The 20,032-nt window shown below is 47.3% G+C and overlaps 1 protein-coding gene across 3 annotated transcripts in view; it reads left to right on the plus strand.

The window, feature by feature from the left end:
• The window catches only part of abl1 (c-abl oncogene 1, non-receptor tyrosine kinase), a 28,818-nt gene extending 8,922 nt beyond the window's left edge, over positions 1–19,896 (plus strand). For 2 of the 3 annotated variants that reach the window (XM_030353112.1, XM_030353113.1), the window contains 10 exons: positions 7,467–7,631; positions 8,860–9,155; positions 11,760–12,032; positions 13,359–13,443; positions 13,939–14,116; positions 15,125–15,309; positions 15,415–15,567; positions 15,817–15,906; positions 16,029–16,151; positions 16,862–19,896. In XM_030353112.1, coding sequence (XP_030208972.1) covers positions 7,467–7,631; positions 8,860–9,155; positions 11,760–12,032; positions 13,359–13,443; positions 13,939–14,116; positions 15,125–15,309; positions 15,415–15,567; positions 15,817–15,906; positions 16,029–16,151; positions 16,862–18,462 — 3,149 coding nt within the window. In that variant the 3' untranslated portion in view covers positions 18,463–19,896. Of the gene's footprint in view, positions 1–3,168; positions 4,093–7,466; positions 7,632–8,859; positions 9,156–11,759; positions 12,033–13,358; positions 13,444–13,938; positions 14,117–15,124; positions 15,310–15,414; positions 15,568–15,816; positions 15,907–16,028; positions 16,152–16,861 lie in introns of those variants that run through there. The other variant, XM_030353114.1, reaches the window with a different exon arrangement.
• Positions 19,897–20,032: the final 136 nt, after the last annotated feature.

The following is a 20,032-nucleotide window of genomic DNA, read 5'->3' on the forward strand; positions in this document are numbered from 1 at the left end:
CTGGTTTTAGCACAAGATCTTGTTTCATGAGCCAAACATAAGCTGCCATACAAAACCTTTCAATGAAGAACATGCTAGTAGCAGATGATAGTAATTCATGGCCCTCTACCACATTTGACCTGCATATAGTATGCATGAGCTAGTGATGCGAGCAACATTACATAAGGGTTTGACTATAAGGCTCAGGACAATCACATTGCAGGGTGTGATTTTCAAATGTTTTTCAAACAAAGTGGACCTGGGAAGATAGAACACTGGATGTAACCACTCCTGTGCTGGTTTGTTCTGATGTAAAAATTGAGGAAAACAGGAGGGGTTATGCAGGAGAAGGCCAAAACCCATGCTCTACGCCCGTCAGCTAACTGTTAACATACCGAAAGGCTGGATTATAAAAAAAATTCTCCTATGAGCTCACCGCAGAGCAATGTGCTTCATGTTTCTCCATCTGCATCATTTTTTCTGTTTTCTTCTTATTTTTATGGACCCTACTTACTCGACTGCGCCTCCTTTTCCCCATACCACGTTGTGACTTCATCCAGGGGTGATGTGTGTGTCTGTCTGTGGGAGTGGAGGAGATGGAAACACAAACATACACTCACAGTCGCCCTGCTTCTTCCACGGGGATGATGTAGAGCTTGGCCGGGCTGGATGCCATGGATACAGAGGACATTCCTCAAACCACTGGAATGACTGTGCCATGTGCAAGGGTGTGAATGGCAGCCTGCTAAACACGTCGGCAGCAACTGTCATTTGTGCAGATTTTAGGATTGGGAATATAACATTCAAAATGTCATTTTGGTTGGGGGACAACACTATAAAAGGCCTACATCTTGTCAATTCAGACTTGGACCGCAGCTCCTCTGGCCTGAGAGCCAGATGAATTACCAGAAGTCTGAAGTTCATGACGCCATGCTCATCTCAATCTGTGACTCATCTACAAACCATTCAACAAGCCATTTATTTGCACTCTCTCACTTTTTAACAACTCTTGAGCGTTAATGCTAACTTGTTTCCGATTGTTGTTGAGGCTCGCAGGCTACATGGTCATCAGGGACAACAGATGTAAATTAGCCTTGTGGCTATAATCTGGCTCAATTATATATTGTGCATTGTCCCTATCAAATAAACGTAAAGTAAAATAAAAATACATATGGTAAAGGTTTTCCCATTCTGTCCTGCTTTTGGATGCCATTTCAAGCAGCGAAGCTGCGAGACAACCTTTTTGTTTCGTACGTTTTCCTATTATCTTCCCAAGGAAGTCTATGGCAGCCCATAGAACGCCATGGTCAAAAGTTGTGAAATTTGGCACATAGATTCAGGACAGTCCCATGATACCCCACAGCAAATTTGTGGTCGCTAGCTCATGAGCTCTAGCGCCACCAACAGGTCAGAGTTGGACATGCATTCATGTTTATAACTTTTGACCCATTCATCCAATATTCAGAAACAAGGTAACATTGGAATCCTTGGTCCAAGCGGAGTTCTACGCACCCTATGTGGTCATTTTGCGCCATGATGGATTCTCCGCCATCTTGGTTTATGTCAAAAACCTTCAAAACCTTCAGGGCGTTGTTGGCAGCAAGTCTATTCCAGCCCTTAAAAGCAACTTCAATGTATTTTCATTGCGATAACCATTTGCCAATAGCTTTCATTGTAGGTGAAATCACTAAGACGGTCATCATGTAGCCACCTAACCGATTATGTCTGTCCAGCAAAATTAGTTTATAGAGTCCTATTCTGCTTGATCCCCACATTGCTGCTCCCAGCTATATTTACAAGTTAAAATTAGAGGCATTTACAAGGATGTCATAGCAACACATGGGTATTACGTTTGATGCTTAATGAAATCATGGGTCGTAGATAATTATGAATCGTATACTGTCTTCCTCATGCTTTTTTATTAATCTGACCTCCCCCCTTTAAGTGTCAATAGTATTCATCGGTTTGATCACCAAGTCCATGCATGTAACTGGGCATAATGAACCTGTTGATAACTGTATACCTTTAGTCTATCCTTCTACATAGTGGGCATCTCTGAAAGCATAATAGTCTTCACTGTCACAATTGAAATGATCAAGGATCCACTAGCGTCCATTGTGACATTCAGAATCCTTGTCTTCAAAAGCGTTTTTGATTATATTCTTCACAAATCAAGGATCCATGGCTGTTACACGGTGGTCTGTCCGGTTCTGTGTTTAAGAAGCGTTCAAGCATGCCTTCATTGACCTGGGTTGACAGCAACACAACTTGTGCTCAATGCTTCAAACCATTCAATAGCACCTTTTTACATTGTTTCTATTATTGTAAATGGTATTGGTTGGTGAGTCTATTTACCAAGAAGTAGTTGCATGATGCAATTAAGAGAAGGGACTAGGGCAGACACAAGGGACTTAAACATGTTGCATGTTTAGTTGAGCCGGCAACAAATATGACAAAGTGAACAATTTACATTTGTATTTAACATTGTCTTTCAAGAGATTACTTGTTTTATACTTTGGTATGATCATTGCTATATTTTCTAAGACAGCATTTGAAACTGCAGCAGCCATTGATTCTGTTTACTTTGAGAGGTTTTGAAATAATTTTTTGTTTGATTATAAATGGAACAGCAGGACAGTAAGTGGTGACGATGGCTCTCTGGATACCTCAACACAATCCTCCATAGTTACACGAAAACCTTTTCCACCACTTCCTGGAGTGAGTTGAATCAATCCCAAGAGAAGTAAACAGTTTGTGTCTTCCAGCGATCCTGCATGACTACTCACAGGGACAGCCGAGACCAAACAGGGAAAGGATGTTCAGAGTCATGTTGCAAGACTCTCTGACTCTGACTTTGTTTTGTTCCAGACATCGCCAATACAATGGCGACTCTGGAAATCACATGGCTTAAGTCTTACTCTGGAAGAGAAGCCTTAATACTTCTGGCTTTTTCGAGTTCATTTAAACAATTGTATTGACCAATTTAAATACAACTTGATGGATCTATAAGCAAAAGTAGATGGAATGATTCATATGGCTCGACTTCTCTGGGAATGATGTGTCTTTAAAATAAGTACTCTGAATCCCCCTCCCCTCTCTTTACCCTGTCAACATTTGAGAAGTGAGTGTGCAATAGGCCACGGCTGGAAAGGAGAGCACAGTGGAGCAGAAAAGGTGGAGGGGCTGTGGGTTAGAGGTGTGTCTTCTCCTAATCCTTTGGTCCAACTAAAGTGCTGCAGGGTTTGCTGTAGCTTTTTCGGTGAAAACCTTCTAAAGTTTTACTTTGGAGGCTTTTGTCACTCTCGTCTGAGTTTTGTATTGTGGAATCAGTTGAGGGCTTCAGTGGGTGAGTTTTTTCCTCTCTCCCTCCCTCTAAGTGTGAGTGTTTGGGGGATGTAGGAGGTCCTTGCCTGCTGATGTCATTGAGTGCAGTGGGCCCGGGCTGAAAGGGGCCCTTTGTTGGCAGCTTGTAGCAGGAGCAACTCCCCGTGCTTCGGACACACACACACTCACGCAGGGCAAAAGAGAGAGAGAGAGGGAGAGAGAGGGGAATGGCACTATTTTGTCCTTGCCGCTGCCCACTCAACTGACACATCTGCATGTCTAACACGCGCTTCAAACGAAATACACACTTTTGGATGTATCTGTTTCATCTCTGCGTGGCGCTGAGGATATCCAGGGAGGAAAACAAGATGGAGCTTCTCCGAGCGGAGAGTTTGTAACAGTCGTCGGGACGGAGGAGCCAAGTACACTTTTCCTTTTGAGTTTGAGCGTGAGGTGAAGTGCAGATCGCGGACTGACGACTGTTGCCGGGACCTGTGTGAGGAAGGCTTTCCCATGTTTGCTTCCTATTATTCCATGTGCTTATAGGCCTATGCCTTTTTTTTATTTATTTTTTACTATTCCCCCCCTCCTCTTGATGATCCCGTTTCTCTCCTGCTATTCGAATGTCGAAGGAAAACAGTTGAGCGACTTTGGATATCGTCAAGGAAAAACTTATTTTGGAAGCAGGAAGTGAAAGAAAGCAAATGAAAATGTTGGAGATTTGCCTGAAATTGGTGGGGTGTAAATCTAAGAAGGGCCTGTCGTCTTCCTCCAGCTGTTACTTGGAAGGTAAGAATACCTCTGTCTGGGGAGATGTTTACCGTCTACAGGATCATGTTTGAAAATTCAAGTTTTGCTTTTGAAGTAACGGTAACAGCCCATAATAATGGGTCTGTAACAAGAGTAGGGGACAAAGTTTGAACTAGAAGGTAGGCTATCTCTGTGAAGCTCTGGTGGTATCCTTTCTCTGGAAAGTGAGGGGGGAGGAGAGTGCTGGGGAGGGACGGGAGGCTAGACAGACTGGCTCGCTGCAAAGAGAAGAAGTGGAAAAGAGAGGGAGAGGAGAATATAAGGAAATCTGAATCCTGGCCATATGCCACTCCATTACTGTTTAGGAGGAGTAGGGATTGTATTCCAATCCTAACAACCCATCTTAACTTTGTTTACTTTCTACTTGAAACTGGTTTGGTTAAATACTGTGACTTATCCAATGCAGTGAATATCCTGGTGCATTTGTTATTTTGTATTCCAAGCATTGCACATTACCTTTTCACCATAATATGGATTCAAATTAGCGGTAGCTGACGTAGCCTTAATCAAAGTAAGGTAAATATGGTTTCTCTCATCCAACTGGATGATCTGTAAAACAAAATAAAATCCGAGACACGTTGAACTCGTGAATGACAAGAGAGCAGTTGATGTGTAATGGAAGACCTGGTCAATTCCTAGATGTTCCAAAGGCTGTTCAACCCCATGAGTTAATAGAGAAACAGCTCTGGATCGCTGCCCATAGATGACTGATTATCAGCTTTAGTAATGTCCCTGAATCCTGTCCGGAGTTAATACATGGCACAGATATCTGAGGATAATTAGTGTTTTCCATTGGACTTCTGTTGGTCAAGCTTAAAGGCCAAACTTTGTTAAAGCTTTGACATTGTTTAACCCAGATGTACATGTCGTCTAACAGAACTTATCCACGACACTGCAAAACTGAGTGAATAGCACATGAAAGCTGAACAAGGATCCATAATAACAGGCCTCCAGTACCCTTCCCTTCCCAGTGGCCATGTGACTGCGTCTATTCCTTAGCGTTACTTGATACCCTGTTCTGAGCAAGTTCTCGGCAAAGAAATATGTCCCAACTGTGCTCAGAACCTCTGGATCTGTAGTTAGGTGGAGGTCTTTGTTCAACTGCTTTCTGCTCAAGACATTGTTGGCAGGTTCAACTTAAGCTACATTAATATGCTGGATACTTCCTCTGACTTTGAAGAGGAACCTAAAGGAAGAAAGCAGGCCAAGGTATTGTCGTTTTGCTCTGGGCATTCTGGATCTAGTCTAGCTGCTCTACAGAGTCCCTTAGTTTTGCACTGGGCCTGATCCGAGTGCATTACGATTGCTCATAGCACTGCAGTGGGCCTGAGTGCACTAAGATTGCTCATAACAATGGCGTCATGGCCTTGAACGGCTCATGCGTTCTTCTTGTGCTCCATCATGTCGGGTCCTTCCATGAAGCCGGGGACCACTCATCTGTTTCCCCCTGTTCTGAGGTCGAAGAGATGTCTGCTCGGCCTCCGTCTTCAGCTCTCAGACTCTTATGACTTATCTTTTTTCAAATTACTGATAATTCCTCTCCTGAGGGTATATAAACGTTGGACTCTCTGTTTAGGAGTTCTGACACTTTCCAGGTGGCGGTCCCTTCTAACCCCTTAGACTTCTTATAAACACTCCAGAGCAATTTGTTTCACAAACAAATAGTGTTATCCCCCTTTTGTTGATATCCTGGTTCTGTATCCAAGGTGATCATATTTCACTTGGCATTCTTGCTCCTAAAAAACCTATTACCAGCGCTCAGAAAAACAACTTGGAGATGTGTGTGTGTGTGTGTGTGTGTTTGTGTTTGTGACCCTTGACGACCAAGTGAAGCTCCGCTCAAATAGCAACAACAATTGCAGTTGGAATAATGCAATTCTTTCTGGCGTTCTCTCAAATTTCTGTGAGTCACGCTGAAAACTATAACATCTGTGCAGTGTTGGATTTCACATCCAAACACAGGCTGTAACCTGGATCTAAATCAGCTCTATCAGTAACCAATCCCTGTCCCGGTTACATTCTAGTATGCTCTTGAGTAAATTAATGTCCTATCCTGACCCAGCTGCCTGAATCAGTATTCCTTACCTTCCGTATACCAAACCTGTCTGTATGAAGCGTCCAAAACATGTTATCTCTGTGCGTATCATCTTCAATGCTCGTGGATTCACAACCCTCGTTAGACTTCAGAGTTTGCATATTTTACCATTCAGAAGCATTAAGTGACCTCTTCCTTCCTCCCCTGGAACCAGGCTTCAATACCCTGTCCCATAATTGCTAAATGTATAATGGTAGTATCAGGTTTATTACCTTACCTTAACTACAGCCATAATCCTCGACAGCCCAAAATGGTTTTTTTGAATAATTTGTGAGGGAAATATGTTTCACATGTGATTGCTTTTGGAAAATATGCCACAGCATTTTGAATTGACTGATATTAATTTGATGATATGGTGATCCTTGTTTTGTAATTGGGTCCTCTAAAGACACATATATAATCTCAGTGGAAAGCAAGTTCTTGACATTAGCTTGTACCAATTTTGACGTTACGTTTCACATCGGAAGTAAGAAACAAGTGCTGACAGTAGAGGTTTCACTGGGACCCTGGCCTGTGGTGCAAGGTGGAGAGGGGTTTTGTATAGAAGAGGGGTCTAATGGGTGTGGACAGCGGCTGTCTGAATCTCTTTATTTGTTGGCAATACAAGGCGCCCCCTGAGCTATATATAGGCCTGTAACAGCTGAACAGGAAACAACATTTATCTTCTGTAAATACCTAATTGTGGTTGACCATCCTTGCCTCCCTATGGTTAAATAAGGTTGCCATTGGTTAACTCATCCTATATTGTGGTGTTGTTTGAAATATTTCTACATTGTGTTTTTAAGAAATGTCTTTGAATTGTGCTGCAAAAGCCTATACTTAGTATACCCATGCATAACACAAATCTATGTCATCTGAACATGCTGAAACACAGAAAAAGTTTAGCACATCATTTGAAATGACAAAAACATTAACATAAAATAAATGGGAAGATAACCTTGAAATTTACCATCTTGTTGACCAATGTTATTTTAATCTAATGGAGCTTTTTCCCTCGTTACCTTTATTTTTTTCATTAAAAAATATCAAAGAAACTTGTTGTTCTGTTGCTATCACTATGACATCAGCAATTCAAAGTTCAAATTTTATTTCTCAAATGCAAAGTATAAGACTTTTCTGCACTTAGAAACTATGACAAATTTTGTGCATTCCGCACTATGAAATTGTCATTGCAAGGTTCAAGTACCATACACTACTATGATACAGGATATATCCAATAGATGTGAATATCTGATATGTTTATTGTGTTGTGTTTCAGAAGCTCTGCAGAGACCAGACTTTGAGCCCCAGGGTCTGACTGAAGCGGCCCGCTGGAACTCCAAGGAGAACCTTCTGTCCTGTCCCAGTGAGAATGACCCCAACCTCTTCGTTGCCCTCTACGACTTTGTTGCTAGTGGCGACAACACCCTCAGCATCACTAAAGGTGAGCACAAAGCAAAGTTGGCTTTTTCTAGTCATGGCTGAAGTAAAATCCATTCACAAATCACCCTGCAGAACTTACATAAGTGTTATTTTGAAGTGATTCAAGTTATTAGAGGATGCGGCTGCAAAATAACGTAGGTGGATTTCATAATGAGAGGGAATCTTGCTAAATGCTAAATCAGTCTCCAGCTTAATTAAAGGTTTAATCAGAAAGTCAATGCTAGAGTCATCTAAAATGTCCCAATTAAAAAACCAAAAGTTAAGTGACACATAATCTCTGATGCTCATCAAAGATGAGAAACAGTCTGGCCGTTTCAAAGGGATTTTCAGGCATAAGAAGAAATCTTGAATTATGTAATCACTATCCTTAAAGGGGTTCTCTGTATGATTTGGGCATGCAAACACGTATCCAATACAAAGCAAAACCCAACCCACTTTGACTACTTTCAGCTCAATCTAACTCGAACATCATTGCAATAGTGTGTGGTTATGTTGCTGTCGTCATCAGATATCATCGTTATTTTGACTGATTTGTAGGGGGATTTCATAAAATGTCAATCTAAACTCCTACTGGAGATTGACTCTGACTACATGATACTGTTGTTATCTGGTGCAGTGTTTGAAACGTCCAATTACTCCTCAGCAGGGGGTTGCATATTGTATGTTGTTTATTGTAAATCAGATTCCATTTTGCGTCTTTTTTCCTCATTGTTGCCTCATGATACTATAGTCTCTTAACGGCAGATCCATCGTGGTTCACTTCTGAGTTAACACCCTAGGTAGACTCGGTGAGGGCAGAACTCATCATCAACTGTATGCTTTATCTCTGTGCAGCCCTGCGGGTTATGTTGATGTACACTATTTCAATTATGTCATTGCGACAAAAATCCATGCTAAACAAGTAGCCATTGTATTAGAATGTGAGTGTTAATTCATGCCTGATACTACCGTGTTTCAATACCTTGACACATTATGCTCCACATCCTTTTATCTTTATATAGACCGTACAAAGTGGCCTTTCCTGTTTTATGCAGACTAAATTAGTTGCTTCAATATTTAGTTAAATCAACAACTTGCCTAACTATCGACTCTTCTCTCCCCCTCTGCTCCTCCCCCCAATTGGCTCCTCCCTCCCTCTGCCCCTTCCTCCCTCGGCTCCTCCCTCCCTCGGCCCCTTCCTCCCTCGGCTCCTCCCCCATTGGCTCCTCCCTCCCTCGGCCCCTCCCTAGGGGAGAAGCTGCGCGTGCTGGGCTACAACCACAATGGCGAGTGGTGCGAGGCGCAGACGAAGAACGGCCAAGGCTGGGTGCCGTCCAACTACATCACCCCCGTCAACAGCCTGGAGAAGCACAGCTGGTACCACGGGCCTGTGTCGCGCAACGCCGCTGAGTACCTGCTCAGCTCGGGCATCAACGGCAGCTTCCTGGTGCGGGAGAGTGAGAGCAGCCCGGGTCAGAGGTCCATCTCCCTGCGCTACGAGGGCCGCGTCTACCACTACCGCATAAACACGGCGTCCGACAGCAAGGTACGCCCACGTCTCAGCGGGCTTCCACCCTTCCTGGAATCTGGACACACTTCTCTCTTCCTCCTAGTTACACTCTGTAATTCACAGGCACACTTTGTGCCCTGCTTGTGACTACTTGATCCACTCCTCATCTGTTTACTGTTGGGTCATTGGATCAGGTATGCCAAGTTGGGGTTTGGTTTGAAATTGGGGTTCAGACTCAAGGCCTTTGGGCTGGGCCTCCCCTAACCACGTGTAGACTGGTCCGTACTTTCTGCCACCCGTCTCCCAAAAACCTTTACAATTAGTGTTTCAAGTCCTTTATCCCTAACTCTTTGTGTTATAATGGGGGATATCGGGTACAGAACTAGTGTAGCATTGTGGGTCTAGTAACAGAAACAGTGCAAGAGTCGATCGGACTAGACCTGGTGACCATATGTAACAGGCCTATTGATTAATGAGGTGATAGGTGGATTAAAGTCACAACACTGGCAAAGCAACACTTTCAACATGCACACCACATGCTTCACTATATAACAGGGCCTCTACCGCCTCCCTGGCTTCAAGCACATCTGGAAGGTTTTATTCCTATGACACATTGGGTATAATAAAACAACGCTATGCAGAATCCTTAGCAGGAAATCCTGGTGATTATTATATTGTTAATTGTATTGTATTGTTAATGTAAATTGCAGTCACCTCTGCATCGATGGACCATACTTGCATTGTGAATATGATCACTAGTTGAGTCATTTTGTATTCAATTAGAGGTGAACTGAGCCAGCAGGGCAGTGCTGTTGTAAAGAGGGCTGTTCTACCTTCAGGAACACAAGGCATAAAGGCAGAAATGCCTCTTCAGTATCTTTGAACTACTGATAAGCGAGCGTAGTACAGGGGCAAGGCCTGGCCAATCATATGATGAAACATGGCCACCTCCTCACATAATAAAAACACAGCCAACGCCTCTGAAGGCTTTTTTTGTTGTGGATCTTCGATTCAATTATACCGTCACCTATGCGATATGTATGACAAATGGGTGGAAAAGACTGGTTTCAACCTAACTGTACAAGAAGTTTACCCTGAATGCCATCATGCGGACACGATAATTATTATCGTCCAGTTGATAGATCTGATCACCCAGCTGATATGGGTGGTTATTGAGATGAATTCAACTAACTTAAAATGTCCCTCCTCATTGTCTCTTACATGGCTAATATGTTTTTCCCTGTTTGTCGTTAAAAAGAAAATCACAATATGTGTCATTCTTCCATTCATGGCTAAAGACAGACTATGCATACATGTCAAACAGATTAAGTGATGGAGGAAGTTGCGTAAGACCTGGGACAATGGGATAGTGTGAGAATGTAGATTAACATTTAAAGTCTTGATTGCAGACCAGGTCAAATCCGAGTGATTTTCACGTATTTTTCCCCTGTATAGTTATTTGACCAATCATTTAGTTGGAGGCAGGGCTGTGTAAGCGTGTTGTTGTTCAAACAGCCAGCAGAAGTTAACTGTAACAAATTGTCTGTAAAGGTTTCAAATCAGGCCTAAAAAATTTTTTTGTTTGGTTCCGGTGTCCGACCGACCCTGTCAATTTATGTGCGACCCAAATTATTTTATGAGTTTTATAAAAAAAAAAAAAAAAAAAAAACTTTTTTTTTTTTTAATGTAATTACGTTTTGGTACAGCACCTCTATAATTACGTTTTGGTACAGCACCTCTTCATTCTGTACAAGGATGAGCGAATTTTCTTGTTTTTAAATGAAAACAACCTACCTATCATTCGCTGCCGCTGGAAAAAATAAAATAAAAAAATAAAATAAATTCCCTACCTACCCATGACCTCAACTGACAACCAACAGGAACCAAACTTTTTTTTTTTTTAGGCCTCAACAACCGGTAGACTTGCGAATGTAGATATGCACATATTGGAGTCCCATTCCAAAAGGATGTACTCGCAAATCAGTTTTCTATGGTATAATATCCAGCATAGCTCCTTCCCTGCCAGTAGAATATCCAGCGTAGCTCCTCCCCTGTCAGTCGAATATCCAGCGAAGCTCCTCCCCTGTCAGTAGAATATCCAGCGTAGCTCCTCCCCTGCCAGTAGAATATCCAGCGTAGCTCCTCCCCTGTCAGTCGAATATCCAGCGAAGCTCCTCCCCTGTCAGTAGAATATCCAGCGTAGCTCCGCCCTGGTCAGAAGAAATTTCACCATAGCTCTGCCCCCGTCAGTAGAATATCCAGTCAGTAGAATATCCTGCTAAGGCTTGGAGCCATCTCCCCCAGCGTTTCTACTCCCCCTAAATAGGATCACTGGATCCCAGATTAATCGTACGCAAAATGATTGTTTCTCAACAGTCAATAGCAAGCAAAAAATATTTATATTTTCATGCACTATTTGACATTAGAGCACCAGTATTTGTTCATAATTAGTTAGGTCAGAGGTAAAATCCCCAGCCACAAATTTGACATGACATCTATATCCCCCAATTTTCCACCCTCCACATCCAATCCATCGCCTCCTCCACCACAGGGTGGAGGAGGCGAACTAAACATCCCTTTCACGGTCATGTATTTAACGACTGTTTCCATCTACCTCCATCCCCCCCCCCCCCTCCCCAGCTGTACGTGTCGTCAGAGAGCCGCTTCAACACGTTGGCAGAGCTGGTGCACCACCACTCAACGGTGGCGGACGGCCTCATCACCACCCTGCACTACCCGGCGCCCAAACGCAACAAGCCCACCGTGTACGGCGTGTCGCCCAACTACGACAAGTGGGAGATGGAGCGCACCGACATCACCATGAAGCACAAGCTGGGCGGCGGGCAGTACGGCGAGGTGTACGAGGGGGTCTGGAAGAAGTATAACCTCACCGTGGCCGTCAAGACGCTCAAGGTGGGAGGAGGGATGACTGGAAATGTACTGCCTTTATACAGCGCTTTTCTAACCATTGGCTACTCCAAAGCGCTTTACAATATCGCCTCACATTCAGCCATTAATGCTCACATTCACACACTGATGCCGCTGTCAGCCATGCAGGGTGACAGCCAGCTCGTCAGGAGCAGTTACGGTGAGGTGTCTTGCTCAGGGACACCTCGACCCTCAGCTAGGAGGAGCCGGGGATCGAACTAGCAACCTTCCGGTTCCTAGCCGACCTGCTCTACCTCCTGAGCCACGTGCCGCAAATGAGGAACCGCTGAGCGTTGGAGCTTTTATGCCTATCTAGTTTTATTTTAGCCTACCATAAAGTTGGATTGATTTGTTTAAGACACATTTAATATATTTGGGTTGTTCGGCGTCACACACAATGATATCCACCATTAAGGATTCAGTTTGACCTTCAATATTCATCCTTTTTGCTTCCTATTCTCGATAAGTCATTGCACCGATGAAGTTCATATTAGTCCTGTGTACACATTGGAAAAAATTTCCCGAGGGCCACACGATGTCCTTGATATTAGGAAAGAAATGTGTTGAACATCGATATCGGTGATCTAATAGTGTGAAAAATGGTCCAATATCCAGTCTTTACACCGAGGTTAATCGGAACAAATCTGTCCTATTATAACAAGCTATTTTGTTCTCTCATCGCCACAGTGCGCTTCTATTAAACCTGTTATCTTTTTAAGCATAAATGCAGGAGCCTTTAATTAGGCTTCTATCATTAAAGGAACGAAGGAATAAAAAAGCTTCAAGCTCTAGCCATACTCCTCGAGAATGGCGATGCGTCTCAAATAAGAACACACCGTCTATTGTATTTGTTTAGGTCTATATTTCGACAAATTAAGAGACAACTTCTTACCCGAACGGAACCAGCGCTGCTGTCCCCGCAGCCCTCTAGAGTCGGGGGGCTCACTGTGGGCCGACCTTTGAGACCCTCCATCTCGAGGCAGCGTGTACTCTTCGGTACGGCAAAAAGGGCCAATGGAAAAGCGCTATTGGTGCTGTGACAGACATAAATAAAGTGGACCTGATCGTAACCGTATTATCCACCAGGTCGAGGTTATGCACCGGCACATGTACAACCTGTAGAGGGGTCATCTACAATGTGAACCCATCTACAAGGGACATGTGGTTGGGTCTCTTTATGGCCCGTAGGAGCTGAGATCTTCACAGCATATGTGGCACTATCTGTCAAAATGCCATGTTAAGTCCCTTTTTTGTGTGTGTGCGTGTGCGTGTGCATGTGCGTGTGTGTGTTTGTGTGTGTGTGTTGTTCAGGAGGACACGATGGAAGTGGAGGAGTTTCTGAAGGAGGCGGCGGTGATGAAAGAAATCAAACACCCCAACCTGGTCCAGCTCCTGGGTACGACACCACAATTCATTATAAACATGGAGCTTATCCATGCTAATTATACGTTCAACTGGAATATTCATTAGGGCAGCGGATGTGCAGGGAACCTATGATATACACTGCCGTCTAAAAGTTTAGGGGGTCCCAGACAATTTCCTGTCTTCCATGAAAACTCACACATTTATTCAACAGTTTTCAGCTGTGCTAACATAATTGCACAAGGGTTTTCTAATCAACAAATAGCCTTGACACAATGAGCTAAACAATGTACCTTTAGAACAGGAGTGATGGTTGCTGAAAATGGGCCTACGGTGTTTCATAAAAATCCAGCTAGAATAGCCATTTACCACATACAAATTGTCTAGACTATTACTTTAATGTTATCTTCATCGACCTAGAGATTGCTTTTTTTTTTTTTTTTTTAATAATGACATTTCTAAATGCCCCTAAACTTTTTAACGTCATCTAATCCCAACGGGACTAACGTGTTGTGTGGTGTCAACACAGGGGTCTGCACACGAGAGCCCCCGTTCTACATCATCACAGAGTTCATGACCCACGGCAACCTGCTGGACTACCTGAGGGAGTGCAACCGCGAGGAGGTGAACGCTGTGGTGCTGCTGTACATGGCCACGCAGATCTCCTCCGCCATGGAGTACCTGGAGAGGAAGAACTTCATCCATCGGTGGGTGGCTCTCCTGGCTCCTCTCATGGGGCCTCTCATGGGGCCTTTTCTTGCTTCCTCCTGGGGCCTCTCCTTGGGCCTCTCTTGGCCCCTCTCATGGGGCCTCTACTGGCTCCTCTCCTGGCCCCTCTCCTGGCTCCTCTCCTGGGGCCTCTCCTGGCTCCTCTCCTGGGGCGTCTCCTGCGGCGTCTTCTGGGGGCCTCTGCTGGGTTCTGAGACCATGGCTCATATTTTCTCACCAGCAAAATTTAAGAAACGTGGATAAGTTGGACCATTCCCATCATTGGCCCAGGATCTGCATTTTCCGTCGGTCGGTTTGGAAATGTTTTTAACGGGTATGGCGAAATTGTGCCGGTACAGAGTTGAACGTGCAGACCCTAGGCTTATGAAGCAGCACTCTTATATCAGAGAGGAGCTGCGCTTGCCGTGGCCCTCGTCCCTTCTAAGGTGTGCTGCTCAAAAGAGTGTTTTATGGGTCCATGCTGAGAAGAGATGCCGTGCCATATTATCAACGCATAAAGGATGTATGACTAGTAGCTACCACAGTCGGGTTTATGTGATGATGCACGTCCGACCACTCATCATGGTTTCTGTCTTACTGTGGCTGTGACTGTACTTGTAATGCATTACTCAGTCTTCCCCCATCAAAGTATTGTAAGTAACTGTCCCCTGGCGTTCTCACTGCTCTCCTAACCAGAGCTGCTGTTGTAACACGGCCGTCTCTGCTCTGGCACGTCTAACTGTTATCTTATCGGGCGGCTGTGTCATGCAGGCCGGCTGCGTTGGCCTCACTAATTGTCTGCCAGATTATGTGTTGAGACCGGTTGTGCACAAACGGGGTGCCAACAATATAGGCATGCAACGTTAGGGGGAATACCGCGTAAAGGGATGAGTTGTCCTTTACAGTCTGTGAGTGAAAGTAATCCTAGAGAAAAGGCCCCTATGCCCTATACCTGAATCTCTAAGTCTCTCCCCCACCCTGTCTCACCCCGTGTTGTCTTCCCCCAGGGACTTGGCGGCCCGGAACTGCCTGGTGGGGGAGAACCACCTGGTGAAGGTGGCGGACTTCGGTCTGAGCCGGCTGATGACCGGGGACACGTACACGGCCCACGCCGGGGCCAAGTTCCCCATCAAGTGGACCGCCCCCGAGAGCCTGGCCTACAACAAGTTCTCCATCAAGTCTGATGTGTGGGGTAAGGTCCTCGTTTTGGGTTTAGTGTCTCTATCCAGGTAAGGGATTAGGCTCCTTATTCAACGTATGATTTTACTTGATGACGAATGCCATTGGACCTCCACAGCGTTTGGCGTGCTGCTGTGGGAGATCGCCACCTACGGGATGTCCCCATATCCGGGCATAGACCTGTCCCAGGTGTATGAGCTCCTGGAGAAGGACTACCGCATGGACCGACCCGAGGGATGCCCTGAGAAGGTCTACGAGCTCATGAGAGCCTGTGAGTCCAGGATCCACCCACGCACCAATAGAGAGTGGATCACATTGTCATGGAGTATAGGATCCACCCACGCACCAATAAAGATTGGATCAAGTTGTCATTGAGTATAGGACCCAGCCATGCAGCAATAGAGAGTGGATCATGTTGTCATGGAGATCAAGCTCCACCCACGCACCAATAGAGAGTGGATCACCTTGTCATTGGAACTTGTTGTATTGTTTGTTATGTAATGATTTGTTCCTTCTGAAGGCTGGAAGTGGATCCCTGCAGAGCGTCCATCCTTTGCTGAGACCCATCAGGCGTTTGAGACCATGTTCCAGGAATCCAGCATCTCTGACGGTCAGTGATGGGACTAAAGAGACCCGCCGTGGAGCAGGACCCAAGTACCATTGGTTGAGGTCGCCCTGATGTCGTCCTTGGCTAACGTGTGTGTGTGTGTGCGCATGTGTGTGTGTGTTTAGAGGTGGAGAAAGAGCTGGGGAAGAAGGGGAAGAAGTTGACCCTGGGGCCCCTCCAGCAGGCCCCCGAGCTGCCTACCAAGACCAGGACGCTGCGCAGGAACCACCGGGATGGAGACAGCCCAGGTAGAGGGGGTTCTGTGTTCCTCTCTTTGCCCGAGTACAGCCGCACAACACTTGCCGGCAGTGTTTGGATGCCAGCACTATTAGTTGTATCCAGTTGTTTACGTGTTCAGCTCTTAACTTTGAGAGTTCCAGCTTGTTGATGTTGGGGTCGACTCTGGGCTAAAAACCCAGCGTCTGGTGGGCTAAAAGCCCAGAAGACTCACCACTGTGTCACTGTCGACAGGGAGGATCAGGGGTGAAACTGGAGAACACATCGATCTCATGTGGATAGAAACAGGATAGGAGAGAAATAATTTTCTTTAGTATAGAGAACGTAGATAATGGAGACAAGTTTCCGCAGGTTCTGCCCGCTGTGTCCCCTAACGGAGCTGAAACTGCATGGGACAGAGCGTACAGTAGGTCCTCAAGCAGTTTGGGAGGCATGTGGCTCAGGAGGTAGAGCGAGTTGGCTGGTAACCGGAAGGTTGCGAGTTCTATCCTCGGCTCCTCCTAGCTAGAGTGTCGAGGTGTCCCTGAGCAAGACGCCTCACCCTGACTGCTCTTGACGAGCTGGCTGTTGCCCTGCATGGCTGACGCCGCTGTCGGGAGTGTGAATGTGTACATGAATGGGTGAATGTTAGGAAATATTGTAAAGAGCTTCGAGTGGCCACTGGTTAGAGAAACGTTGTACAAATGCAGAGGAGAATTGACCATTCTCCGCTCCTTCCCAGACCCGCTGGACCCCGACGGGGCGGTGTCGTCCCCCATGCTGCCCAGGAAGGAGCGGCCTGCGGTGGACGGCCCGCTGAACGAGGACGACCGCCTGCTGCCCAAGGACAAGACACGAAGCAGCGGCTTCCTCAGCCTCATCAAGAAGAAGAAGAAGAACGCCCCGGCCCCGCCCAAACGCAGCTCCTCCTTCCGGGAGATGGACGCCCACGTGGAGAGGCGGGGCCAGACGGCCGACCAGGCCCGCGACACCGACGGCTTCAGCAGTGACCATGACCCCCTGAGGTTATTGTCGCTGAACAACAACGGCTCGCCCGGCTGTGTCACCAACGGGGCCCCCTCCTACCCCGGGCCCCTGTTCCCCAGGAAGAAGGGGGGCCCTGCAGCACCCGGCCAGGCCGTCAAGGGGCCCGGAACGCCCCCTGGCGAGGAGGAGCTGGTGTCCAACTCCAAGCGCTTCCTGCGCTCCTCCTCGACCTCCGGCCTGCAGCCCGGCCCCCCGGGGAGTGAGTGGCGGTCAGTCACGCTGCCCCGGGACCCCGGCCACCGCCACTTCGACTCGTGCACGCTGGGGGGCAAGCCGGCACTGCCCAGGAAGAGGGCCAGCGAGCAGAAGGGGGAGGGGGACCCTAGGAGGGGCGCCCTCACCCCTCCTCCCCGCCTGCCCAAGAAGGGGGAGGAGCCGGGGGAGGAGGTGTTCAAGGAGCCGGACCCCGGCGCCTGCCCCCCCCACGCGCTGACGCCCAAGCCGGTGCGGCGGCCGGGGGGGCTGGATTGCTCCCGGACCAGCGCCCTGCAGGCGGAGCTGCTGAAGCCCAACGTCTTCCCCGCGCTGGGCGCCGCCGCCGACGAGTGCCGTCTCCGCAGGAACAGACACGGGGACGCCTCCCTCAGGGAGAGGGGCAAGTTCAGCAAGCCCAAGCCGGCGCCTCCCCCTCCCCCGGCGTCCAGCTCAAAACCGGGCAGGGCCCCGCGGAGCCCCAACCAGGAGCCCCCGTCCCCCTCGGAGGGCAAACCCAGGAGCCCTCTCTTGGAGGCCTCCCCTTTTACCGACCCACCCCGCACCAAACTGCCCCTGGGCTCCGGCGGCGCCAAACCCCAGACCTCCAGGAGCTCCTCCGCCTCGGTGTCGGCCTCCGTCTCCTCCCAGAGCCTGGGGGGCTTCTCCTCCTCCCCGCCGGGCGAGCCGCCCAGCGGCCCCACGCCCGCCTTCATCCCCCTCATCACCACGCGCCGCTCCCTCCGCAAGACGGCGCCGCGGCAGCCAGTGGAGCGGGCGGCCAGCTGGGCGGTGACCCGGGACATGGTGCTGGAGGGCACGGAGCTGCTGCGCTGCGCCATCGGACGCAACTCGGAGCAGACGGGCAGCCACGGCGCCGTGCTGGAGGCGGGCAAGAACCTCTCCAAGCACTGCATCAGCTACGTGGAGTCCATCCAGCAGATGCGGAACAAGTTTGCGTTCCGCGAGGCTATCAACAAGCTGGAGGGCAGCCTGCGCGAGCTGCAGATCTGCCCCGCTGCCTCCGGGGGCGCCAGCGGGCAGCAGGACTTCAGCAAGCTGCTGTCCTCCGTCAAGGAGATCAGCGACATCGTGCAGAGGTAGCGCTCAGCCCGGGGAGGGGCCGCAGCCGCACGCAGGGGAAGACCACGGGAAACTTGAACGCTGGGCGCTAGCGGCTAACTGTATGCAACGCCCCCCCCCCCCTTTCTGTTGGCTAGCTGTGTTTACTAGTGTCGGTTTCCGTCTGAGAGTGGGGGCCTGTGCTCACATAATGGTGGAGGGGAGGGGGAAGAGTGTCAACAGAACAAGGAACACCAAAACATGTCTGCTGTGGTACTGTGTGTGGGAACCAGTCCCCCTGAGGGGGTCAGAGTCATGAGAGCTTTAACTATGAATGGACCTCACATCCTCTTGATCATTAGGTGATCATTGAGGGTCAATCAATGTTTCTTAGAAGGTTTAGGTCGTTCCTCCAGGGAGCCCAGTGCCGTTCTGTTTCAATGTGCAAACACAACCCTGAACCTCCGAGCAATGAGATAGACTTGTGACATTCAAACGCTGTTTGAGTTTTTAGTTCTTTCAAACCTGGGAGATGTCCTGATGTCATGAGCTACTCTTAGATTATTGTTTTTTATATTTGCATATTTTTATTTTACAACTTCCCCTGACTTTGTACCCTGTCCCCTCCTCGTGTGGTCAGAGATGTCCAGCCAGTATTCGGTGCTCATTGCACCATCATCCATCAAGGGTTGATGGACAGATGCAAACAAGGTGTATTGACACCTTTGGGGGAAAAAACCAACGTATATAGATATATCGCTGCACAATATGGAAATGATTAGAGCCAAATAGAGCAGTGGTGTTAACCATTCTAGCGATGAGGGAGCAGAGCTCCACCACTGACTGTCAAAGTGCCTGATTGATGTTCTCCGACTGAATCTCCTGTTTTACAACTTTTAACTTTTGTTTTATTTTTAGTTTTTTTACGAAACTAGCCACTTCGAGCCGAAAGTAGCAGAGTCGGTGAGGTGGCTGCATTCCAGTGTCTCATAACAGAGCAGGTGGTCAACCGAGGATGACCGGACATCACGTGGCCTTAATGCTGTTTCTACCCCAGCAGACTGGACAGAAATTAACCTTAAATGATGACACGTACGTGTCACTCGCTGTCTTAAAGACTGAACCTTAAAGTGAGAAGCTCACCGGCAGACTCAACATAAACTCATTCCACTGTAACGTCAAACTTTCCTTTTTGTACTGCATCTCCTGTCTGAACCATGATGTTGTACGTATTGATGCTGTAACACACGTGCCCTCTCTGACTGCGATGCCTCTGGACGGACCAGCTGCCCGGCCCTGGTCAACGTGGACCTATGGTATTGATTGCCTTTACCAATAATGCCACTATTTTTGTTTAGTAACCGAGCCTCCTCACTTACTCGTTTTCTCTGTAAATAGTTTTTGCTTTGTTCCCTTTTAGCCTTTGTGCAATTTTTGTTGCAATAAAGTAAACATGAACTGTTACTTGAAAACCAACATTGTGGTGGCTCTTTCTCCGTCTGTATATAATATATATTCAGCATGGTGCGGGTACGGCCTGGCTTATTCTCTCCCAGTATCTAAACTCTTGAGTGGTGTCCAGGTGTAAGCAGATGCAATAAACCCCCATGTC

Source organism: Gadus morhua, chromosome 4 (assembly GCF_902167405.1).
Source record: "Gadus morhua chromosome 4, gadMor3.0, whole genome shotgun sequence".
Lineage (NCBI taxonomy): Eukaryota > Metazoa > Chordata > Actinopteri > Gadiformes > Gadidae > Gadus > Gadus morhua.